Source organism: Pyxicephalus adspersus, chromosome 5, assembly GCF_032062135.1.
Source record: "Pyxicephalus adspersus chromosome 5, UCB_Pads_2.0, whole genome shotgun sequence".
NCBI classification, from domain to species: domain Eukaryota; kingdom Metazoa; phylum Chordata; class Amphibia; order Anura; family Pyxicephalidae; genus Pyxicephalus; species Pyxicephalus adspersus.
The window spans coordinates 116,224,276-116,251,554 of NC_092862.1; the positions used below are offsets into that span (position 1 = coordinate 116,224,276).

The 27,279-nt window shown below is 36.8% G+C and overlaps 1 protein-coding gene across 4 annotated transcripts in view; it reads left to right on the forward strand.

Moving 5' to 3' along the window:
* HDAC9 (histone deacetylase 9) overlaps positions 1 to 27,028 on the forward strand; it is a 322,976-nt gene extending 295,948 nt beyond the window's left edge. For all 4 annotated transcript variants that reach the window (XM_072412536.1, XM_072412535.1, XM_072412537.1 and 1 more), the window contains one exon: positions 20,490 to 27,028. In XM_072412536.1, coding sequence (XP_072268637.1) covers positions 20,490 to 20,678 — 189 coding nt within the window. In that variant the 3' untranslated portion in view covers positions 20,679 to 27,028. The remainder of the gene's footprint in view (positions 1 to 20,489) is intronic.
* The last annotated feature ends 251 nt before the right edge of the window (positions 27,029 to 27,279 follow it).

Consider the following 27,279-nt stretch of genomic DNA (forward strand, 5'->3'; position numbering starts at 1 on the left):
CTGAGGCTGCACAGCAAAGTGGAATTTGAGCTGTGTTGCAGCTGATTAGCAGGTTCCTGTGTAACCCTATGCTGTCATTGGCTGCTGGGTCTTTATAGCCTCTTTGCTTCCAGTCATCTGTGCCTATTATAGCGTTAGCTGGGCTTATCTGTGCTAGGGTTATTTTGAGTGTTCTCTGTTGCTGACCATTGCCTGTTCCTGACTTTCTGTTTGAACAAAGCCTGGACGGACCTTTGCCTGTGACCCCGACTTTGCTTGTGTCATTCCATTGTACCTCTCTTGGTGGACTAATCTCTTGTGCATCAAATCCTGGGGGCAACCGAGTGCTGGGAGACGCAACCAGTGTCCCGAGGGTGAGCGGGGGCTGCTATAGGTGAAGACTGCAGCGTTAGATTGGGGGATTGGTTTCTGGGGAATATTGGTACTGACCAGGCCTTACACAGCCCTATAGAAATAAATGGAAGCAGCAGTAAGTGGTACCAGTACCAGTCACTGCTCCTCACTGTCAAATCTGCAGATGCTGGTTATTTACTAACAGATCATGGAACTGACGGTGATGGTGCTAGTCGCTGGGAGTCACATGAGATTGTTTGATCCCGGGGCAGGTCTGAACCTACCCTTACCATAACGACCAGCTTTACCTTATTTGGGCAAAGCCAATCCTACTCCAAAAAACTACACCAATTAGCGTGATTAACACCCCAACTTGGAGGTATCCATGCTTTCAGAAGTTTTTTAAACTGTAATTTCCTAATAAAATTATATAACAAAACATATACTGTGCACCCCTCCAAGTCTGCTGAACATGATTAAATATATCAATTTTTATTTAAAGTTGTAATTGCCAACATTTTCAATATCTCCAAACACTGTTTAGTAATTGCATGGCATTTCACTGTGTTATATGCAAACAGTCAAATATGTAATTAAAGAGTCAGTCTTCTACTCTAATCTGCTGTTCACTCAGGGGAATAGATTTTTTCCTTTTAAATAAAATATGATTGAAATGGCCTTTGAAGATAATTTGTAGAGAAAAAGCGCTCTCCACCCTCTCCGTGGCTAACCACAACCTCTGAAAGGTTAGCAAGAGTACGTCTGAGCCACAGATGGAGGCAAATATTTATACCTAGAGAATGATGGACCTTGCAGGAAACCTGAAGTGTAGACGAGAGCACGGGGGTGAAGGAATACTGAAGCAATATTATTGCCGTTCTGTAGAACCTGTTTCTTGTTTAGAATGCTGGTATTTATCATTTAGACTCTAGTGGGGATATATTTAACTTGTCCCAATGAGGAACCTACATTTGGTTTAAGCACACAAAATGAATTAATTAGGTGATGTTGTGATGTAAAATGAGAGAAAAGGACAATTTGTATTTGTTACCTAAAACAACCAATAGGACTCCAGCTGTTGTTTTTCTACAAGTTAATTAATTGGTTTTCATTGAAAAAAAAATCTATTATTTTTTCAAGATCTATTTATAAAACAGGGAATCTGACAATCATTCCCTCAAACATTAATTATTGTCATTGTCATTGATCAACACATGGACCTGGAAGGAAATAAGGAATGATTGAGGGAATGTCAAATGTCCTTTTTTATCATCAGACCCCTGTGATTATATATTTAAAATATTCCCCAAAATGTATGTATCAGAAATATAAGAACTTTGCAAATAAGGATAACATTGTAAAAAAAAAAAAAAAAAAAAAACAGAAATGTGAGGGACATGCTTCCTAACTTCAATGATTTACTCGAAAACTTTAAAGAAAGTTGTAAAGGAAAACCTACAAGCAGATATACAACAACATATTTAAAAAAAATATTTTTGGACAAAACTAGAATAAGTTATATATTTCTGTCTTTTAGTTCTGTATGGACACTGTTTAGTCTACACATTATCTGCACTTTCTACATCTTAGTTCCGGAGCTGTTGTATTGAGGTAAAGTCATATTGTAAAGGGACAAAATTACTGTATATACTCAGGTATACACCAAGATTTTTTTTTTTACCTGAAAATGCCATTAGCAAGAGAATCCCGGTTTATATTCAGGTCAAACCACTAGATGACGCTGCATCCTCATGCACAGTGTACAACAAACTCTTGGCATATGAGACATTTTTAGATATTTTTATGTACTATATGGGAGGGCACATTATCATTTACGGGTGATGATAAAACATCTTTTAAGAGCAAGTGATCCATCATAACCAACTCAAAAGTAGAAAATACCTTAACCTGTAAAAAGAAAGATAGACTGAGCCAAGATGATTTTAAAATTTTCCCCTTTTGAAATAAAGTTTTAGAAATAAGACATCATAAATGTATTTATTCGATACAACTTTATTGGCACTTTGTTGTCTACTGGTTCGACTGTTAGCAATGACAACTGCATTTTGTGGTCTAGGTCTATAATTGAGTCAATGGGCCTGATTTATTAAAGCTCTCTAACGCTGGAGAGAGTTCACTTTCATAAGTAAAGCTGGGTGATCATGCAAATGGATTTCTTAAAAGTAATTTGTTATTTGCTAGCAAATGCCTATTCCAGGTGTGCTGGATCACCCAGCTTCACTGACGAAAGTGTATCCTCTCCAGCCTTGGAAAGCTTTATTAAATCAGGCACAATGGCTTTTTTTGTTTTCTTTAGGCGAAAGTAGGTTATATTTAGGTTTTTTATTCGGAGCATTGTATATACTGTATTCATCTTCTCCTTGCCTTTGATGTCTGGGTAAACATCACCAGGCTGTATAGCCATAACTAGGAAGGAAGACTGTGGACATCTCATATCATGGCACTATACCAAATTGCAATTCATATCATGGAGTGGGCGCAGCCAAGCTCTCTGCACTAGAACATAAAACAGGTGATATGTTTACTCAGTGGTTTTAGAAATTATTTGTTTATACAAAGTCTACTTGGTAATACAGGTAGTTCTAATAAAACTTTGGACTCTTACCAATCCTATAAAGAATGATTCTTTGCAAGTGCCATGCTACTGTGCTGACTCGAGATCCGGCATTGCTTACATTTTCACTTCACATTTTTTAATTTTTTTTAGAGATATATTAAAAAGCAGCTTTAGCAGCCAAAACTGCACCTCTGCTTTAGTGGGTGGCTTATGTGCTCCGTGGCCACAGATATATAAAAGAAAATAACTTTTGATGGAATGGCCAACTATTTGAGGTGAGGGAAGCATTAAAAGATTCCTGGTAATTGCTCGAGTCTTGAATTAAGTACTCGCAAAGGAGGAAAAAAAATCCGGAAAATTCCATGATGAAGTGAAACAGATCAATTCATGAACAAATTTTGAGGTTTGTCACCTTGAAAACGAGATTTACTGACACAAAGCTGCGGTCATTTTAGTGTTTAGCTGGGCTTTTTTAAGGACACGGAGGAGCAGAAAAACATAAAACATTTACTAAGGAACACGGCTTTGGCCGCAAACATGCTGGGTTTGGCTGAGCATGCAATATTGTTGCTTACCCTTAAATCTTTTCAACAAGGCATTTTCTTAAGTCTGCAGCGCTGGGCAATATTTATATTAAACCGAGATATAAAGGTAGGATATAATGACCTACTTCAGTCCGCATTATGTTAATCGGTCTTTTTTTTAAGTACATGTAAACCTTACCTGAATGATACTTAGTCTGTTTATCAACGTATTCACCCAAAATTTAAACAACTTTAGCCAAGATTTAACCATTTTTAATCATAAAATGAGTCCTGGGAGAAAGTTGTATGAATCTAAAAATAAAACATAATAACCAGGTGCTTACTACATGGATGTATAACTGGCTTTTTGCATAGTTTTATTAAATTTTTTTAGTTTGAATATTACAGGTTGAATATTTGCAGGTTCTTCTTGTGTTTGTGTGGGTTTCCTCCCACATCCCAAAAACATCACAATTAAGTTAATTTGCTTTCCCCAAAAATTGCCCTTAGACCTTCCTAATGACATATGACTATGGTATGACTATGGTAGGGACATCAGATTGTGAGCCCCTTTGAGGGACAGCAAGTGACATGACTATGGACTTTGTACAGTGCTCACTGATATGATAATGCTATATAAATACTGTGTAATAATAATAATAATAGTAATATTAAGAGCAGGCAACAATTGGAAGACAGGGACAAATGTCTCAATGTGTATATGCACAAAAAAACCCCACAAAAATACATTGTCACAGCCCAAAGTGTGGATCCGGTCTCCTGAAATCAGACAAAGTACAATTGGGGAGCAAACATCCAAAACACAGGAACCCATAGTTAGTAAAAAAGGAGCATTGGATGTCAGGAACCTACCTCCCTTTGTGATGTGGAGATGTGCATATACAGGATTGATTTTCTATATACATGAGTATGTATGGCAAACTGATTGCTTAAAGCCCTTTTCTGAGAACAATGTCAAACCTGTCAACCTCTCCATTCCTTAGAGGTCGAAAAAAAAAAATCAACTGCTTTTTCTGCACTTTATTTTAGTGTGGAGGTGGAAAAGACTTCCTCAGGTTAGAGCTATTCTATGACTGGTGACCAGATGACCGCAAGAAAAGAATTGGAGAAGTGGCAGAAAAAATGTATTAAGCAGAGATTCACAGAAAATAGAATGTATGAAGCAGTAGTAGGGAGATCCTTGCACTGCAGGTCCTCAGTACAGCTTTCTCTCCAGCAAAGAGAACAGAAAGAAGCACAGTAGGAATATCAAACCTCTACAGCAAATCTTTATTTTTTTGTGTTCAGGCTCATTTTAAATGTTAGTATTATGTGAGATACCCTTTAAAGTGTCAGCAGACTACAACTGGTAATTTATAATCCAAATAGAGGTTATCAAGTACATAATGCACATTTCAGGCAGTACTGTCTTCCAATTAGTACTACAGTCTTAGATAAAATAAACAGGTCTAAAAGGTTCATTTTATCCCCCTCCAGATACTAATTAATATATTTATAATATTTTGTCTGACTGTTATTTTTGAAGCACACTCAATAAATTTTAAATGCATAAAAGCAAATTAAAAACCTTCATTTGACAAGCATAAATGAATTGATTAAACTATTTTGCTTCCCAGCCACATTTTGTATTTATTTGTTTTCTGCCAGTATAGTAGATGAATAATGATTATGAACACGAAGTTCTGGTTTAGTCACCCCGCTAAAGGCTTTCCAAAAAATCAATTTTTTTTATCATGCTATAGAGAGTCTTAACAAAAAGAACACACAACTGCTTCTAAAACAAAATCAAAGTGTTGTTAAACTGTTTTTAAACACAGATTTAGAGAATCAAATTGAGGGTAATAACCTAGTAGCCAATGAAAGCAAAAAGTTCTGGAATGTTGCTAACCAACTGCTTGCAAATCATCCAAGCATAACATCTTGAATTGCTGGCGCTGTAATAAATTACCAAGCTTGCTTTTGCATTTACAAGAAAAAACATCGGAATAGTCAAACTACAGCATTGAAACAGAAATATGGCATTTCTAATACGTGATGTGTTGGGAATTTCTGACTGTGGTGTAGTCAGTGGGAATAAAAAAAATCAGACCCAGTTATGTTATATAACACTGACTGGTTGCATCAGGCTCGCTGTCATCCTAAAGCTACATACACACTTCCAATTATTATCGTTGGAAAACGAACGACGAACGTTCATGCACGATAAATTTGAACGATCGTATAGCACCGATCCTGCACATAGAGTTAACGACACGATCGTTCGTAGATATTGTACACACAATAGATACGATCGTTTGAGCGATAGAGGAACTATGTGCACGACAGGAAAGTGAACGGACGTTCGTTCATCACGCATGCTCTGAACATGGACGATCAACGAACGACCGTACACACGAACGATGTTCAACGATCGTCGCCCAATCCGATCCGCCGGTCCGGTCGTTCGTTTCCAGCGACTTTCCTCGTTCGTCGGCGTCGTTGGTTACTTTTTTACGAACGATTTTTTGCCCAATCGATCGTTCGTCGTTCGATTGGAACGATAAAAATTGGAAGTGTGTACGCACCTTAAAGGTGAGGCGTAAACTGACAATAGACCATATTGGGCCACCTCTTGGTTCCCTGGAACCCATGATAATCAAATGATGCAGTATATTCCATCCTGTACATATATAAACCCCAAACATGTAACATATTGCAGCTGTATATCCCCTAGGCGGATCTGTTTTTTTTTTTATTAATTTCATTTTTTTTACCAGGTAATTCTCCCAGTACTACACATTCACCTGACAACAGAACGATCAGAAGTTCAGATACCTTTGCCTCGCCTCTATATATGTAGAGAAAAGAGGACAATAGTATTTGATAGCATAAAGTTATCAGCTCTCAAGATTTCAGGCAAGATCAGCAGATATCTTCTTTTAAAAAAGCAAACATAACAAAAATGTTTTCAATGGTGGCTTGAAAACATAAAAGTTTACAATAAGTTCACAAAAACATTTTGCCTAACTAAACTGTATAGAGTGGGACATGATGGCAAACAAGAGGAAAATATATTTAGGATGTACATACATACCTAACGGCTCATTCGCACTTTGCATTTTAATGAACATGGCATCAGGCAGGTCCTTATTGCAGAAAGGGACAACACTTCTGTGATAAGCATTCTTACCTGCCCGATCGCCACCCATCTGTCAAAATTTGAATGCACAGCTCTGCGTTCATTGACAGTATTAGATGCGGGTTGCAGGAACTTAATAATTAAGTTATGTCATCCTGCCCCACCCAATGAAGATGGGTGAAGATCGAAATGCCAAAGAGAAGAAGAGAGAGGATTGGATTTTATAAATATATAAAATTATAAAAAATTATAAAATTATTAAAATTTTATAAATTAGCCCATTAATTGTGTTTTTTTCCACCTGTTTCGTTTAGTAAACTGATTTCAATAACAAGATTAAAAAAAAAATCTCATTGCTACAATTTACAATTCCTATTTTTCCTGTTGACCACTATCAGGGGACTACCTTTACTTTGGAAAGATTATTTTTTACTTCTTGCTGTGTCTTCATGACAAGAAGAAAACATTTCCCCAATGTGGCAAACAAAACACTAATTCATCCAAAATGAAAATACGTTTTTTTCCTGAGTTATACTTTTATTATAGATTCTTTTTGAACCTTTTCTATCCCTTTATCGCTGAAACACATACATTGTTAATGCAATGAGTGATTTGTTTTACCCTAAAATTGTGGGGACAACCTGTAAAGCAAACACAAACAATGCAAAGGTTGCTGTTGTCATCAAAGGCAATAAAAGACAAGAGGGACAAAACGGTCTTGAGCACCCTCATCTATACACTTGTCCACTTTGGCTGTGCAGCAATGTATTTATATCCTCTGTCTAGTTGTTCTTTGAAATGCTAATGAGATAAAAGACAGAGGAGAAAGGTGCTCTGAGAGCTTCCAAGGGTCAAGAAGTGGTCAAGGGCTGGTTTATATCAAATTCTGATGGTTGCACTTGATAAGATGTGTTAAGAGGCACATGACATACACTCCTAAAAGGGGAAAAAGTCTGAAAGTGAGTTTAGAAAATCTCCCCATTGAATAGTTTGTAAGATTGCCTATTGAAAGCAGAGAGGTGATTTATGTTCCTGTCTGTCCTGGAGTTCATCTTCTATGGTAGACTCCCTTCATCCTGATATACGTAGATGAATTAAAAGAAAAAGTAATAGAGGAAACTACATTAGAGGGGATCTTAGTCTTCACATAAACAGGGCTTGGCCTTCAAAGCCTTCTTATCTTCTAAAAATAAAGATAAATGACTTGAGATTAGTGGCAAATCTGAGCCATGTATAAGTGTATTGAGCGGCCGTACTCCTGTGTCAGACAGTATATGGATGTTTTGCTCTGGATGGAACCTGGACAGTACTGAGATTACCCTGTATAAATAAAATAGTCATTAATAAAACGTCATTAAAGAAAAAATACAATTTAACAGAAATCTATAAATGTATATATTATTTATTAATTTACAACTGCAGAATATTTCAATACATCGAGCCCTCAACAGTGCATTAACATTACCCTGAAAGCTTTACAAAAAGTACACACAGGCAATATTTGTGGTTGGAAAGGATCTTTCACAATCCTTTTCAATGACGAACAACTGCATGATGCATGAACGAGTCCTGTTCATACAGCAGCGTTCTGCTCTATGGAGAGGGGAGGGAGGAGAACGATGGAGCGACACTCTGCTGTGCTCTCTCCCCTTCACTTTCATTACAATCGTTCCTTGACCGTCGTCCATGGACAGTCTTCCGGACAACAAGCAGAAGATTATCATCAGCCTTGAGGTGAATATCAGACGTGAATCATCTGCCGTGTGTACGTAGCCTTAAGGTGCGTACACACTTCCAATTTTTATCGTTCCAATCGAACGACGAACGATCGATTGGGCAAAAAATCGTTCGTAAAAAAGTAACCAACGACGCCGACGAACGAGGAAAGTCGCTGGAAACGAACGACCGGACCGGCGGATCGGATTGGACGACGATCGTTGAACATCGTTCGTGTGTACGGTCGTTCGTTGATCGTCCATGTTCAGAGCATGCGTGATGAACGAACGTCCGTTCACTTTCCTGTCGTGCACATAGTTCCTCTATCGCTTAAACGATCGTATCTATTGTGTGTACAATATCTATGAACGATCGTGTCGTTACCTCTATGTGCAGGATCGGTGCTATACGATCGTTCGTGTATATCGTGCAGGAACGTTCGTCGTTCGTTTTCCGACGATAATAATTGGAAGTGTGTACGTAGCTTTAGCCTCTGATTCGTATCAGAGGTTTCAAATACCATTTCGGATATCTATACATTAATCGTGTAATTATAGAAGTACTTCGAATTTGAGCATGTTCACACCTGCTGCTTGATTGCTCAATTGGTTGGTTCAAAAAGAACCAGAATTTGCACATTTCATATCTGGGGACAGTAAACGGTATTAGTACTAGTACCAGTCACTACAGACCTTATTCATTCCCTTTCGAGGGCTGCCATGGGGTGATGCTACATCTGACTTGCTGTAGCTTCTAGTGCACACTGTGAGTAACAGAGAATATTCTGCTAAAGTAAAGAAATTAAACTCAGTCATACCTGTAAAAGAAATCTCTGAATTTCATTTTTTATTGCTAACCATTCCACTGTATTTTGAAACAAAAAATCTTTTTTTCAGAAATCTGAAGAAAAATGTGCACTTCTAGGAGAATGAATCTCCAAGGTCATCCACAGTGCTTGCTGATATCTGGTTTTTGCTGTTTTTTATGCCTTGTCAATGTATGATATTACATCAGCCTCTACCTTGTATACAAGAAGTTGAAACTTTTCAAATATGATCAATCTGCAATGATGATCGGAATGGATAATCCCCATCGATAATCGATAATTTAAATAATCTATTTAGCGTTTGTATGTTTAGAATTGCTGTATGCAAAAAGAAAAAAAAATCTAAATCTATAGAGAGTAGGGATGGCTCACTTAGCAAACTCAATATTTGCTGGGCTTAGTATATAATAATAATAATAAGCTTTGTTCAATTTACTAAACTAATCACCAGTAAAAATTTCCCATTTTTTTTTCTCTTACATACAACTGGATATTAACATGGGAACATGTTCACAAACTTTTCACAAAACTTTTACTTGCAACATGCACATAGGCTTTGTAAGGGGAACATTCACCTTGCAAAGCGAACAGATTTAGCAAATCAATAAAAAAAGATCTTTCCGCGAAAGTTAATAATCTGCATTTTTTTCTAAGTTGAAAGGAACATTTGCAAAATACCTTCCCTTTCTAATTCCTCAAAAATGCACGGGATAATTAAATTAAATTACACCATTTTTATCTGCAGAAAAATCAGAACTGTTTCCTTTCTCTTTGTGTTTACTTTCCTCCAGTAGCTGACATCAAACTGTTTTGTGGAATGCTTGGCCTAAATAAGTTATGCTTAACTCAATATCTAATATAAATAGCCCTGGGGAAATCCAGCCATACAATGATAAAGCTTGAGTTTCTCTTACTAGTGCGCCACACTTTGCTAATATTGTATTTCTCTAATCACCAATCTTTATATGCCTTCCTGACCCTGAGCTCTCTGTCCAAATAACTGTGTATTGGTATCAAAGGCCCGTGTCACTGAAAGAGTGAATGGCTTTCATTTTTTTCCAAAATCTTCCGGAGGTTGGCATCTGCAAAGAATTAGCCCATTTCTTTTTTTTTTCTCTTTCTCTCCCGCTGCCTCCTGGTCAGAGCCCTCATCCAGTGGAAGTTGCATTTTCTGGAGTGAGGTCACTGTGGTTACAAATAACTGGACATTGTAATTTATGTGGAATCAAGCTGTTTTCTTAAATTAGCCCAGTTTTGAAATCAGGGCTTTCATGCCCTGCACAACATGACATCGATGAATTTTCCGTAGACGATTCTGTGATTTATTAAGAAAAACATGGAGTTCCGAGAGATAATAAATAGTAGCAAATAGACATAAATTCCATAATAGATGTATCTGGCATGCAGAATGGTAAATTAAATGTTAGTTAGAAGGTTAGCCCTAGGTTAGCAATAGGTTATGTATTTATGGTTGTAAAGTAGCTGAATATTTGCATATATTCAGAGTGCATTGAGCAATATTTTGGTATAGACATAAATGTCAATTTTATTTTAGGCTTTTTTTACACAGCTTATATACTCCAACATATGGGTCCATACGTACTCCAACATATGGGGCTGATTTGATAAAGCTCCCCAAGACTGGAGAAGATAGACTGTCATGGGAAATACTGGGTGATCCAACCAACCTGGAATGGATTTCCTAAAAATAAATTGCTGTTAGTTGGCAAATGTTTTCAATCCTGGACCAGATCTATTTCATGTTTGCTGGATCACCCAGGTTACCCCATCAACTAATAGCACTTTATTTTTAAGAAAACCCATTCCAGGTTTGCTGGATCACACAGGATCTTCCATGATAGTGTACCTTTTCTAGTCTTGAAGAGCTTTAATAAACCAGTCCTATTATCTTCTCAATAGTTGTGATGTGGTAGGGCGATTCCAAGTTAAATTTAAAATCATACAGTGTTCACACAATAGCTGTTTGTTGTACCTGGAGATATTTATAATTTGTGATAATTCTGCAGCTTGGTCCTGGTACTTTACCGCACTTCAGCACAATTTTCATTTTAGTAAATTAGGTTGACTGTGTGTAAACATTGAATAATAACCAAGTAAATAATGACTGTATACACACAAATCAATGTATTATAAAATGACCATATTTACGGTGTAATCAGCTTATTGATACATAAGAGTAGTACATTGATACAGTGCTGTCACTGCATAAAAGTAAATTCCTCTAAAATCTAGTTGGACACCAACTTCATTTTTATATTAAACATTGAAGGCCAATATTTTATTTCCTGAATCTTTTCAAATAGAAACATGGTAGACATTTAGGCACATCCAATCCATGCTAGCATTAATAAAATCCAGCCTAATACAGCTGAAAGTCATCAGCACCAGAATAAATTATTAAAATTTAAAAATGGGTTAATGTATAAAAAAACAGATATGTACTTGTAAATAGCAGTGTATGTATGTAATGTTATAAAAATTAATAAAGCATTTCATGACTTCTCTCTGTTTTCCAGACCTCTCCTACAGGTAGCAAAGCAGTGGTGCCTTATGTAATTTCATTCACCCAATGGTCCATTACATCTTGCTATTAAATTGTATTAAAACTTCATGGAACATTTAGCCCCAGAATACATGCTTCTGAACATTTCCTGCTACAAACCTCTTCCACAAAACTTGCAATGAGCATAACAGTTAGTAAACCAATAACCTAAATGTTTAACTGAAAATGAAGCAATTAGAAAAACAGAAGCATTCCAACCCAAATATACCATAGTAAGTATGGTAAAAATGTAAGGCAAGCGTTGTCCATTTGTCATATCTAGAGCATAAAATATTCTTTGCATGATGCTATATACAGTGGCCACTGGATTGGTCTTGCCAAAATACAGAAAGTTTGCCCGTGCATGGGTTTTGGGCTACAAATCATTGCTATAATGTCCTCAGAAGAAAGATGAGACCTTAGGAGCAGTGGTGATTTGTAACATAGGCAGAATGACCAACAGCCTGAAGCCCCAAATTCCAGGGGGGGCATGAGGATGCTAGGGAAGTTCTGCATTTCAGTGCAGTACACAGTAGGCCTCTTTTATTAAACCTCTCCAAGGCTGGAGAAGATACACTTTCGTCAGGGAAGCTGGAATGGATCTTATCCAGGATTGAAAATATTTGCTAGCAAATAGCAAATGACTTTGAAGAAATCCATTCTGGGTTTGCTGAATCACCCAGATTCACTGATGAAAGTTTATCCTCTCCAGCATTGGAGAGCTTTAATATATCAGGTCAAGTAAGTCAATTGCAGCATTGGCAGCCTTTGCATTACCATGGTATATTAAAATTCAAATCCAAATCCTGTAAAAAAAGTTTTAATAACTCACGGTATTAGCAAGTTATTAGTAAATTATTAGCAAAAAAAAAAAAAACCTTGAACATCATTTCTTATGCATGATCAAAATAACTGAGTGTGGGGCCAAAAACGTGAACACACCCTAGAGCTCACAATACACTTCATCCACCACTACATTTAAGATTTTTTTATAGTCCTCTGTGTGCTGATCGATCGGATGACCATTCACTTTCACCATCAATAGGCGATATAAAAAAACAACATCCCAAATGTTTGCATCTGCCCAATACAACCTAATGAAACATCTTTTACATTAGTTTCTTAAGGAGGTTGGAGCCCCTGCCCTAAGCTTGGGTTACAATATTGAAAATGTGATCAAATCTGTGCAGAGTTGCTACGGATGGGTTTCCAGGCCATTGTCAGGCAGTTTCTGTATAGTTTTTAACATTCTTTTTTTACTTATAGGTATATAAAAACAAAACATCAAGTTACAAATAGTGTTACATTGTCATCACATTAATCAAGATCCAAAACAAATACAAAATACTGATAAAACATCTTAAGAAGCACTTATGGTGTCCCTTGGTTTCTTGTTTAGAGAGCTACACCTAGTGAGGCAATAGTCCATCGGACCTTATCTTTTTAATGCTTGACATAGGGTCCTACATAAGCATCATTTCTGAGACTCTGCCTATCCACAGCTGCACAGGGGTCTGTACAGTTTTTTAAACAAAGGGTTAATGCCCCCTAATTAAATTTTAGGTAGGCTTCTATGGTTTTTTTGTGCATGAGTGGTTGGGGAGGGGGGCAGAATGGCAATGGATGGCTATCAGGAGTAATGTGGCCCAAAGAACCAACCTGTCACACTAAGTGGTCATATAGGCCTTCAGAGTGTGCTAATTCCCTGCTATTATTCATATTGGTCTGGTCTATCCTACTGGTGTGTGTTACAGTTTTTCATTCCTGTTTCATTCCAAGTCTAAAGCATTCTGTTACACACGTATTTACTTTAAATACAAAAATGTTTTCTACACCATGTTGTCATACTATGACAAACTTTAGAAATGGTCTCTGTCAGTCAAACATTTAGGCACCAATACATGTAACAGGACACTGAGATGCACACTAATGAAGTTTATGGCTCATTTATGGTAAACCACATCACAGCAGGTGGATCTTCAGTGGGGACTCTGGTCATATTTGGAATGACCTCATTCATATGTGCCTCAGTATCCTATTTCATGTACTAGTGATGGCTGGCAGCATGGGCACAACCTATTGTGGGCTGATGGTTAAAGAAAATAAGTTATAAAATATATACACAAAAGAAAACAACAAAATAACAATAAATAATCATTAAAACAAAATAAACTTACCGGTAAATAAAATAATCTTATACACTTCACTAGAATATTATCCTATTGTAAAAGAAAAGAGGAGTGCTAATATTTCATTTTGTATTGTAAAGAAGAAGGAGCTGGAAATATAACTTATGACAGAGCTTAGAAAAGGGCTATCTCCTCTACCTGGCAGAAGTGCCAAGGACTTGTTTCACCCCCTACAAACCCAATTAGGAAATGTGAGACTTTCTAGTTTCCCCTATGCAAAACATCTTGATTAGGGATAAGCGAGAATGCCTCTGGCATTCTTGCAAAAATTTCCTCGAAGTTCAGATCGGTCGGCGAAATTTCGCGAAACCATCGGAAATCCAGGAAATCACTATAGGAGGATTACCGCAGCTGCATTCATGATTGGAGCCATGGGGAGGGCAAGCCCTCATTCTGACCTGTAGTGCCCGGCGATCTCTCACTGAAAGGAGGATTCTCATGGCTCCATTCATGAATGCAGCCGCGGTACTCCTCCTCCCAGAGTGAGTCATGCGGCTTGCGTTTACGAATGAATCCGGCCGTGAGAAAAATCATAGGATTTTTCCCACGGCTGCATTCATTCATGAGCAGCCAGCGAGACTCCACTGTGTTCCTGGATAGAGAAACTCTATCCAGGAACACATACTACAGGGCTGCAACAGTAATCAGGGGAGCGGAGCTGACAGCTTTAATAAATTTTCTCGCTCATCCCTAATCTTGACTAATGAATGGGAGTGGAGACCTTGGATAAACCATTCTGAGACAGGGTAGAAAGTTGTGTTCAACTGTATTCAATACTAATTCCAATAATTTAGTGTCCACTCTACCTAAAACTAATTAGTAACTATTTAGAAAGATCTCAAATGAAACTTATTAGCACTTCATAAGCAGACTGATCTCTAGAACAAATCTAAAGTAAGCTAGATATATTCCTGAACACAAGACCATACATAAAACACTAATCCAACAACCAGTCCAAAACTAGTATTTTCTTCAAAGCATATTTGCTCTTTTAAGCCTTTAAACCTTTTGTTAACATTTTCTCATGAGTTTTCCATGCAGTTGTTGCAATCCAAGTCTGTTTTTGGCACACTTTTATTTACCGTTATTTCTTAGTAGTTTTGATTACTTGCTCCGTGCATGGATGACATGCCAGTTGCCCTTAAAGAAGAACATATTAAATAAACTATAATGTTAGCCTGGGAGAATAGAAGGATGGGAAAATCATGAATACAGAGAATTTGGGGCAGACATTGTCATCTGTGCAGCTTCAAATAGCAAAGTACTTGCATAAGAGGTGGCAGGCAGGAAACCTGTATCTTACCAAACCTGTCTGGATGAAGGATGTCAAGATAATTCCAATAAATTGGTATTGTCTGCTTTTTTTATATGTGCATCTTTCATTTCCAGAGGGTAACTCCTGTTTAATAAAACATGTCATGTTTGTGTGCATGCATCATTAAACCACAGCACTGCCTGGAAGTAAAACTATTTTGATGTATTATTGTAGAAAAAGCTAAGGTTTTAAATGTTGTACTTTATCATAACTGCCAGCATTATCAAATGTTATGTGAACTGTTATCCACTGTTGTAGCCAAACTTTTCCTTATCCACCAATTATATCTATAATCTTGTGAAACTATTCCTCTTTTAGTATCATTATCCCTTTCTGTGATTTGAAAATGTGAACTCTCCTGCCTAAATCAAGGAAATATGCAGGTATAGTGGTAAGCACTGTGCAATCCTTAGTATAAGCAAAAAAAAATATATGTGTCCTAAATAAAAAGACTTTGGAGTCTCCCAAATGGTCTACCCCAAAAATAACCGCCACAACTACTGAGACCTTGCTATTCTAAAAAAAAGTATCTGCCACTGTTGCCTGGTATTTGCTTTTGCTGTGATAAAGATGCCACACCTGTGTATAATGTAAATCAGGTAAAAAAGTTAAAGTAAGAAATGCAATTACTTTGTTTTTATTTGGTAAATTGCTTAGGACGGCCTTCCACCCTGTGCTGCTGGACTATATGATCTTCTATAGTCATGGTTAGGGAAAAGCGAGAAGGCCTCTGCCAGACTTGCGAAAGTTTCCTTGAACTTCTGATGGGTCCGCAAAATTTCGGCAAACCGATTTTGCTGAACCTTTGGAAGTTTGAGGAAATTACAGGATGATTCCCCCGGCTGCATTCATTCATGAGTACAGCCATGGGAGTCCTGTGTTCTTGGATAGAGAATCCCTATCCAAGAACACTTACTACAGTTCTAGTAGGGCTGCAAGAGCAATCAGGGGAGCGGAGCTGATTGCTCTTGCAGGTCCCATAAAATTCGAATTTGACGGCCCAACTCACAAGGCCATTCTCGCTTACATGTTCGGTAAGCGAGAAAGGCCCGATTCGCCGTAAGATCCAATTTACAAATTTCGCTCGCTCATCCCTAGTCATGGTTTCCTGCTTACCCACATGGCCTAATTCAGTAAAGAAGAAAAGCCAAGTACTGTCAGTCAGAATTCACATTGGCAGATCCAAACCAATACACAAAGGATTCTGACTGGTTGTTACAGGGTGTTAGAATATATAAGCAATCAAGAGTGATGCAAGTGTAAATAAAAAAAAGTAATTATTATATCTACCATTCTTAGACTGGAATCTATAATCAGACAATTATATCTTACAGAGTCTGAAACATAAAATAGCAGTTGCAATTTTTATACTAACCTGTCACACTGATTCTTTATTTTTTAACTTAATCTAAAACCATGACAGCTAGTGGATGACTAGTTGCAGTACAACTACCCAATGCCCCATTTTCGCAAGAACAAGAAGAACAAGCAAGAAAGTGACACTTCAGACATTGATCAAAGTGTAGATAAAATTCTTCCCTGTCGTCTGGACCAATACCCAATGTCCATTTTGAGGATAACAGACTGTCTTGCTGTTTCTTCTCCTTGGAATTGTTGTACATATAATCTGTATGTAAGCCTTAGGTCATGCCATGCCATTCTAAGCCAGAAAGTGTCTCATCAGACAGTGATAAATGTTTGCAGATAAAAACTCTTTGAAGTCCACAAAATTGCTGCTACTAAGATACTGAATAGTGCATTAAAGTTAAGATTATTGACTGTAATGAGGTGGCAATGATGCCCATTTTCTTGATTGTGCAAGTTTACCTTCCTATAAATTGTGCAGCTGTAGTGATGTTTGTACAGCAGAATTACATTCACATGGGCCTAAGTAAAGTAGCAAAGTTGGGAACATTTGATGTCTCTATTTTATAGCCATAAATAAAACAAAATAGCTGATATATATCTGAGTAATAGAAATATGTGTGGTATAATATGAATAACCAATTCCGTCACCACATGTGCTTTGTTCTTTGTTTTTTTAGTGTGTACATTGACAGCAACTGATTCCCTAACAGATGTTCAGGGTAATCATAAAACACTGTTTTTAGTGCATGATTCTAGTAGAAAGAATGATTGACTTTTTGCTGTTGATCAAATTCAAAACTGTATTTGAATATCTCTGGAATCTGCATTGGAATCTTTGGAATTATAAAAATTAAGTACAACAAATATCTTCATTAATAGCTCCAACAAGGAACCAGCACACCTGGGTACTTTGATGTTTTAATTTTACAAATACATATTTTTGGAAATGTTCTGAACTGATAGCATTCATGAAAGTAACTTTCTAAAGTTTACAACATTGTTTGGAAGTTTTAAATTAAATACCATCATGTTTGTGTTTTCTAATTTGATACTGCCAACAATCTTAGCTGTATACTTACTTCTGTAGCTGTGATAATCAGTTGTACAGCCTCTATCGTTTTAGTACTTTGAAGGCAGTTGAACCGGGGATAGTATAGGAGGAAACTGTTAGGATTTACAATAAATTCATGTATGATTAACAGAACTAAACCTGTATGACTCACGTATCCCCTTTCCATCACTGGGCTCACCATCTTTCTTTTTTTCTTCTTCCTCCTTATGATCTTTGGCCATCTTGAGTAGCTGCACACACAAGGAATCCAGGGCTGTCTGTAAAACCATTTTTTGACACTGTGCCATGATCAGGCAGGTAAGATTATTGCAGAAGGACACACAACCACCTGCCTGATCTGTATTTTGCAAAGTGGGACTTTAGTTACACTTTAAAGCCTAATTCAAGTTAAAGCATAAACATACTCAATGATAATTGACAGCCCTAACTAATCTTGTTCTAATGTTTTTTTGCCAGCCGCATTGTAAGTGGAAGAACAACCTCATATTGCATTTAACAGCTTTAGGAAGGCAGTTCTTCTCAATTATGAAGAATGGTCATTGCTGCATTCTTTTCAATGAACTGGGCAACCAGTTTTTATACTATCCTTTCATTGGACATATTTTTTTAGATACAGGTAAATCCAAAGGATGTAACTTTAGGCACCTTATAGAACAAAGGTCAGACCTGGTATGATTCTGAGAGGTTTAGTGGCGATGTTGCAGACGACACAAGTAGATTTTTCTAGTCCATGAAGTCCATGACTGAGCATAGGAGGAGGGAGATCTATGTGTAGCAATGGTTACTTTCTTAGTTGGGATTTAGAATGTGTGTAAATGCAAAAAATTAAATCACTTTATAATTTTTTTTTTTTAGCCTTTCTGTTTTAGGGTATTTCCCTGCAAAATATTCACAAAAACCTGATGATCCTTCCAGCTTGTGCCCCTACTTCCTGCTCTTTTCTGTCAACATTATCAACCCCATTGGGCCTGTGGTAGCATTGACAGACATGCACAATTCGGTATTCAAAGAGTTGCCCTCGTACTTCCCCAGTCAGCCTGTGTAGTTCTCGTTCCACCATGATTGACAGCAGCTTCCAGGCAGAGACTGGCTATATAGTCCTACAATGTGTATGCAATATCAGCAGAAGCTGCCAATTAGCCGCACACCCCTAACAACAAGAATACAAAGAACTAATAATTGGTCACATGTCTACTAACTTTTTAAATTATTTCATTGACATGTTTAGTATTAGGAACATGAAAAGTATACATTTTTTAGACGTTGATTTACCTAAGGAGTTGAGAATCCGTGCAATAAATTGTGTAAATATTCACAACAATAATTCATCATATAAAAAGCAAATTCCTGCTGGCTTTGAATACCTAGTAATGCTTAGATGTGATAAGTAAACAGGAATATGCGTTACTAATAAATGTGAACAAATAATTGAAAATAATTTTTCACATATATTTTGTCCTCTTTTACGCCTATAGTACATAATAAAAAAAAAAAAATAATTTTTCCAACTACATACTCTAAATAAAAAAAAAACCAGAAACATATTGTTTATATTATTTACTAGATTGACATATTTAAACTTATATGTTAAAGTAAACCAGAAGTTACCAGAAAGTGGTGTTTATTTGCAACCATTGGTGTCTACAGAATCTCTAGAGTCTTGGTCAAATGAAAAAGTAAAGCAGCATGAAGCAGATGCATACCAATGCCACTAAAAGAGGAATTAAACTCTTTGGTGGGTTGTGAGTTTCTGCCATAATTAACAAGTGCATACTTACCCATGTGCAGAAGCGCTGCAGCAATGAGAGGTCCAGGACAAATGTGCATGAATTGTCATTATTTTGATATTATAGTTATATGACTATTGTGAAATGCAGTGGTGGCCAACTTACTAGATATATGAAGTCCTAATTGTGGTCTCTGACAGCAGCAAAGACTCAAGAATTATATTACATACATATATACCAGGATTTTTTTATTATATCTTTCCCGGTTGCTGGACTTTTTCAGTTCACAGCATGGACAACAGAAGTAAAAGAGATCAAAGAAATTTAATGGATGTTTCTGAATTGCCAGATGAACTGTTGTCTAAATGGTATTGTTCCTTTTGTTCCAAATATTTTACACCTAGTTTGAAATTGCAGATTAATTTATAAAGAGTTTTTAAAGTGTTTTTTTATATTGTATACCTATTTCTAACAACAAATTACCATTGAATACACACGGCTTCTTATTGGAAGCAGATACTACTTTTTACACTTTAATTTCAAGTTGACATTTCTATCACAAAGTGTAACATAAAGCCAAAAACACTAAAGATCAGAACAGTAGCTGACTAAATGACAGCTGTGTTTTGAGGAAACCACAGATTAACACTAATTCTTCACCTGTCAAATAATCATGTTTATTTTTAAAAGTGTATATATGACTATATGTATTGTAATATCTTAATATCTTTTTTAAAAAGTCAGTCACGTCTCGTGTTTTGCTTCTGTTAGTATTTGTAAGAAGTTTTAAAGTCACTTGTTTATCCTACCTCTTTTATTTGCATATTTTGCTTTACAAAGTTATTTCTAAGATTTATACATTTTTGGGTAGTTAGGCCAAAGAAAAGCTTCCTTCAGACTGTGAGAACTGACAGGCTTCCTGCCATCACCTACTATTGCACAGGCCCAATGACTCTCCTGTGTCAGTGTAAAAACATCTGTTGAATGAATTTATTGACTGAGGCTCTGACTTTTTTTTTACACCGTTTATAACAGGCCTGACCTAATGAACTTAATTTGTTGACATGTTTCTCTCGGTGTCTTTTACTTGATCCGCTCTCATGTTTCTTTTTGCTGTGCTGTTTTCTTGGCAACTACAGTTCTCGGACCATCAGCGTATCAACCAATTTCAAGTCTACCAGGCTCAGATGGATACAGTTGGCATAGCAGGATTAGACAAACATCGGCCTGTGGCCAGAACCCAGTCTTCCCCTGCTGCTTCATCGTTACCTCCGCCTTCTGCAGACCAGCCTGTCAAGCATGTCTATGAGACTGGTAGGACTCCCTGAAGACCTGGTTTAATAGGCAGGATAAATTCACTGTTCTTGTAGGATCAACTGATTTAAATGCCTAAAATATCTCCAGTAGCTGAACATTCATCCTCTCTCTCTTTTGGCTGGATATTTTGAGGTTATGTCGGCCTTGTGACAGCCAATGTGGCTGATAAATCAGAAGCTGTACATTCACATACTCATAAATCACTGCTATCATTGAAGGCTTTTGCCAAAATATCAACAGGTGCACTTATGGGTATTTATAGTTTTATTGTTAATGGCTTGGACTTCCCACGTTCAGCATTTTAGATCTCATCACAAAATGTGAATTTTAAAATCACATTTGAAAGAAAAGATGATCTTCACAGCAGCTGTGACTTTGACAAGGAATGATCACCATGTTTCACAGAGATACTATGATTACTAAGATATAAAGTTGTTATATAGTATTTCACCAGGCCCTGGGTTTAACTTTGATCAGACTGAGAACTTCAGTGTAAAGCTTAACTTTACATGGATTCCTTCTATTGAAGATGTAAATTGCAGTTATTTTTTTAATGAGCTGCATTAAAGAAATGTAATTGGTTGTGAAAACTCATCAATTCATTAATTAGGTTGCTGCAACAAAAGAGCTTACCTTTATCCTAAGAAAGCACCATTGTCAAATCTGTATTTAACCTAAAGGTTTGGGAGTCATAGATCATAAAGCCCTTGTTAGATTACTGTTCATGTTGGCCCAGTTGATATATTGGGAACATCTACAATTGTAAACCATTTTTTGTTGAATCAGCCGGAGCACTTGTTATTTTTAATGCACTAAATTTTGTCAATTTAAGAAAATGATTATAGGGATGAGTTGTCTTTATGGCTCATACCTCCAACACAAGTTTATTTATTCCATATTGATTTTTATTCATTCATTTTTTTAAAAATAATAATTATTTTTTAATTATATAAATTTTTAATTTTTTATTAATCATTTTTATTTATTTGCAGATAAAGGTGAACTAAAACCTTGGAAGTGAAACTAAAGTCACAAATATTGATATGAAGTCAGATAGACAATGCTAGCACATGTCTCTTAGGAACCCCACAGGAGAGATGCCTGTGTAATATTTAGCGTACTTCTCCCCTCAGTGGTGTTATTATTGCCAGAATGATAAGAGGCAACAGATATTTCAGGAGAGCTACAAATATTAAGCACTGGATCAGGATTTTGTGAAAGCCCAGAGGACAGAGACAGTGGATTTACTCATACTTGGCTTTCAAAAGTGCAGCCTTCTGGGCCAACTTTCCAAATGCAGTTACTGACTTACAATAAATATGCAAATCGTGAAATCTGAATTCCTGTAATGCACCTTTACCCTGTTAGAATCTCACTAAGCAGTAAAGGATGGTTTAGGACAGCAGTTGTTGACTGGTGGTCTGCAGACCACTGGTGGTCCATGAGAAAATTTTGGTGATCTGTGGCTCTGGCTGGTGAGCCCCCCAGTGAGGTCTGGAGCAGGACCCTCTTAAGAGGGCGTACGGATCACAGGCTCAGATCGGTAGGCAGGTTGTGTCTCTGGACACAACATGCCCACTTTCCCATCGCAGGCTCAGACCTTTGATGGGAGAGTGGGCAGGTCCTGGCATCATGATGTCACTCTGGGGGAAGTTTCTTAACACACGGCTCCCTGCGCATGCATGCATGCGGAGTCCGTGATCTTAGTGGTCAGTGAAGTCTAAAAGGTTGGCGACCACTGGTTTAGGATGATGGCTCTGAATCCTGTACCTTTACCAACCAAAAGTGATCGCACTCCAATATTTAGGTTCTCACAAACTCCCCTTGGCTTTTTAATATGTACAATTTTGGGTTACAGAGACACTATTAGCTGGTCATGCCTTTCAACAAAAATCTGCCTAAAGGATCATAAGTGCAATAATGCATTTTAGGCTTGTTATATAATTTGTAGAAGCCTCCCTTATGTAGACATTTCAAAGGAGGGAGGGGACTGAGCTAGTAGCAATTACATTTTCTAGCAAGACACAAATAAAGAGAATAAAAAAAATTTATTGAATAAACATATTAAAATGCTTTCTTTTTAAGTGGTTTTGTCTGCAATTTTTAAATTTCTAGGGGTTTAAGACAGTTTCACATATACATAATATCTCTGTTACTAAACACTTTTAAGTAAATTTTAACCAGCCACTTTTCATGACCATCTGCACAAAGTGCGTACATGTATATACATAGAAAATGTAAACAGCATGTCAAATGTATCCAATTCTGTCACAGCATGGTAACATCTATATTTGTGAATGCATATAACATATTGCAATGTTTTTACATTTTTTCGACTGTTAACCTGCTGGGATGATAGATCGGTTCCTAGTGATCACATCTTCAGCTTTACAAGACCATCATTTCCCAACACACATTGGTGAGCATAAGCTATAATTCTAAATATAAGATATAATTCAGATTGGTTTATTTCAAATATAGGCAGTGTGACTCAAAGACAGTTGGATCACGTCTTTAGGTCTACTGGGAACTTTAGGGCGGGCAAACTGTGTCCCATACAGGCTGACAGAGCTTAGCAGCATTTCTAAACTGGAGTTGATTTGTTGAAGATGTAGATACTGTTCACTTAACAATGTTGTTTAAAGTTAGTAAATAAATAAAGCATTTGAAATGCGGAAAATTAAAAAAAAAATGATACGTACCACCGCAGGAACTCTGCCCCTGGTTGTTGTACCACACCTTGGGGTTGTACCACCAAATTATCATGGACTCACATTACAATACTACAAGGAATGATTCTGATATCAAAATGTCAAAGACACTCTCTGCAGTATTAAGCATCCAACAAGAAAAAGAAGACCCAGCGATGTCATGTGACTGGTAAGAAGTCCCGAGGTTCTGTAAAAGAATGATGGAATTGAACTTTAATATTGTCCGGATATATACATTACGTATTCTCAATCCATCTGCTTCTCTTCATCCCTTACTATTAGCTTATCTTTTTTGTACAAATAAAAATAATCTTTCAGTGCAGTTGTGTATTTGCCAAATAGTAAGACACAGGCACAGGAAGGGCGAGGCTCAAGAACTGGAGAGGGACTTTGTGGTAAAAGTAGGAAAGGAGAAATATTTACAGTTTTAAACAGAACTAAATTTTCATGTGACTATCAGTGGTTATTAAAATGTCAAAAATCCAGAGTTGGTGTGGTTTATTTAAAGCTGAGCTATACTCCTTGGTGGGTGGTGAGCTTTTGCCATAATCAATTTTTGGGCAACAGAGACTTTGCATGTCTTCTTTGCCAATTAGCTGTACATCATGGTGACTTTTTGTCACCATGAGGCACTAAAAATGCCCAGTCAACGTAAAGGACAAGTAATCATCTTGTCAGACAGCAATCTTATCACACGCCCCTAGTGTTACATGATGAGGATATAAGTATATCTAAGTAACTGCAGAGCCTCCAATATGACCCACTCTAGAACAGAATACATTGTTTCTCAGCATTTCTTTACTTTTCTGTTTTAGATCACCTGACAATTAAATAGACTATATTTAAATGTTAATAGGATTGATTTTAGAACAGGGTGAACAAGATAATGTTTTCTAGAAACAAAGTAATTTTTCTGTCTGCCTTATTTTTAATGTAATCAGCAGCTGCAATGAAAGTTTATGATCACTGATTACCACTTGAAATGAGTATTGATAAAAAAGTCGATTTCTGTTTCCAGGTAAATAGAGCTCCTGGTTGCCAATTTAGGGTAAATATGGTAGGAAAGCACTCATAAAAAACACTGATCACCACTATAAAATCTGATTGCCCTTTATTATGTTAATGATGTTCAAATATGTAAAAGTTTTTTACAACTGTATAAAAGTTTAAACTTTTACAAATCATTTATGTTTATTGCTGTACAAAAGTTGGTTGTCATTAGGAATTCCAATTCCTAAACTTTGTACATTGTTTTTGTTTCAGTGTTTTATTCTTACAGTCTTGAGATGGGGATAAATGGAAAAGGCTTGGCTTTTTTCAAAAAGGGGGTGAAGTTTTGTGGAGATCCTTGGCAGATTTACCCTAAAAAATCCGCCAATTATAGATTTCTTTTTATTGCCCCAAAAGGGATTTAAATGCAAACTTGATGCTCTTACTATGTCTGGAATGGCATCCTATAAATCTTGTTTTAAAAGATGATGATAAATGGAGATTACGTGAGTTAAAATATTTTGCTGCACATGATTATCAGGCAGTTACTTTCTCACCAACATTCCGCCATCCTAATATAGCTGATACGAATAAATAGGACACTGAACCTAGCTACATGCTAAAACAGTGAAATTTGCTTTGTTTCATAACTTATCATTTAAATTTCCACACTGATAACTGATAACACTGAAAAAACAAACTACAAGCAAAAAATAGAAGACAAATTTATGTTAACATTACGAAACAACATAAATACTCTTCTGCTATGGAAATGTCTACAGTATTTTGTAAAGTGTTTGTAATAATTACTTTATTTGGCTAGGAAGTCTTAAAACAGAAATAAACTGTGGCGGTTCATGTGAACACAATTCAGGTCATTTTTTTATAGAAAAATAAATTAAATTTGTAGGTACCATTTTTTAAAAACAATATATAGTCATTATTCAATAATTTGTTAAAAGAATTGTGGTTGCTTTATGTTGATCAGAAAGCACTGAGGCATACATCAGTGTAGTGGCAAATTAAATAGTAGGGTGATGTGCTGCTGCACAGTGAGTAGAGAGACTGCAGGGGAATGACATGAAGGTGCAATCGTAGGGAGGTTCTAAGCATGGTGGTGAGGATGGGTGGTGATGGGAGGTTTTGGTGCAGTGATCAGTGTTGATTCCCCAAGGAGACAACCCTCCTAGTTAGCAGCAGTTGTGCAACCGGTGCAGGAGGAAGATGGGGATCTATTGCAGCAGTGAAAGCGCAGTGGGGTGACATGAAAATGCAGTGGAACGGAGGTTCACAGCTTAGTGGCAAGGATGGGTGCAGCCACAGTGGTGATAGGGGGTTCTGGTGCAGTGGTCAATGGTAACTCGGGTTACTTAGCCCGGGTTGAGTTTAGATAGTGGCAGTGTGAGCTGCAAGGCCAAGGATTACAGGACACAGCAAAAATTAGAGGGAACACAAATTGCTGCAAATCCCATTCTAGATAAGCTTCCCACTGGGAAGATGGGACTAGCTGACATTTGAATGTTAAGGCTACTGTCCATACATAGTAGTGACATGATACTGCCCATGAACAAAATGTTGACACTTTTCGGAATATCTCAAAAACCTCTACGCTATCCCCAGAATTGACTTAGCAATAAGTGACAATGCTGACCATCTCCTCTAACCTGCAGACTTCTTCATAAACACCAATAATTAACTTCCAGCAGAAGACATCTCTCATCATAAAAACATTACCTGTGGCTCCTACATTGCACATGAAGAGAGTCAAAATGTTACTGGTGATGGGTGACTTACTGGTTTAGAAATTGGTATCAATGTATGTTAGAGGAAATCCTTAACAGCTTGATCAGTATATGCAGTAGAACAATATAGACTGCTATGGTGTGAAGCTAAAGGGTTTATTATGATTTCTATTTTTAAATGTCTGGGATCTCTGCTTAGTTATTTCACCCCCTAATAACATCATGAGTTTCCAATTGCAGCCTGTAGAGAACAATTTGGTCCCAGAAACCTACCCATTGCCTCCATGACTTTAGAATCCTTCCAATACAGCAACTTTCTAGTTTTTTTTTTTAAGGTAAGTGTTTCATTAAAAATGCAACAACCCCTTTTTTTCACTCTTCACTACTGAACCCTCTATACCATTCTTTTACCATGCAATCTGTGTATCAGCCTGTAACAAAGGGAAAAATAAAATTCAATTTTACTGTATTCTTTTACAATAACTACAGGATTTCACTTTCCGAGTTCCTGAAATGTTTAACAAAACACCCATAAGGCCAACTCAAATTTTATTGTTTCTTGTTTTTACTTTTACTGTAATCAAATATTTTTGGGGGGCATATCGTCATTAAGATGTATCTAAAATGTATATAATTCTTTCATTATCCTAACTATTGTATATTCTATTCATTGTTGTAAAAATATTACATTGTTCCCACTGCATTGAGCTATACTATTACTTGTTCTGCCTAAAATGTAAACTGTTTATTGTGATCATTTCTCCATTCTTTGTATGTCTGCAATTCCTACTTTTATATTGTTTTTTTCTACTCTATTATTGATCAATTCTATATTTCTACTGTACAACACCCTATACATATTATGATGATGTAAATTAAAGATGCATTCATAACATAAATAAAAACATGGTTTGTGTACTTGTCAGTCCTTTGTTGCAATATTTTACTCAAGGTTGGGGGAACATTAAAGTGAATTTGTTGCTAAAAGGTTTATACAATAGCCACCCTATAAAGAAAATAATTATTACTTACCTGTCCCACTGCCTGTACCACCATTCTTCAATGTCGTACAGAGCTAAGCTGGCTCAAATATCTCAACAGCAGCCCACAAATTGTATTTATCATTGGGCCTGATTTATTAAAGATCTCCAAGAGGAGCCACATTCGTT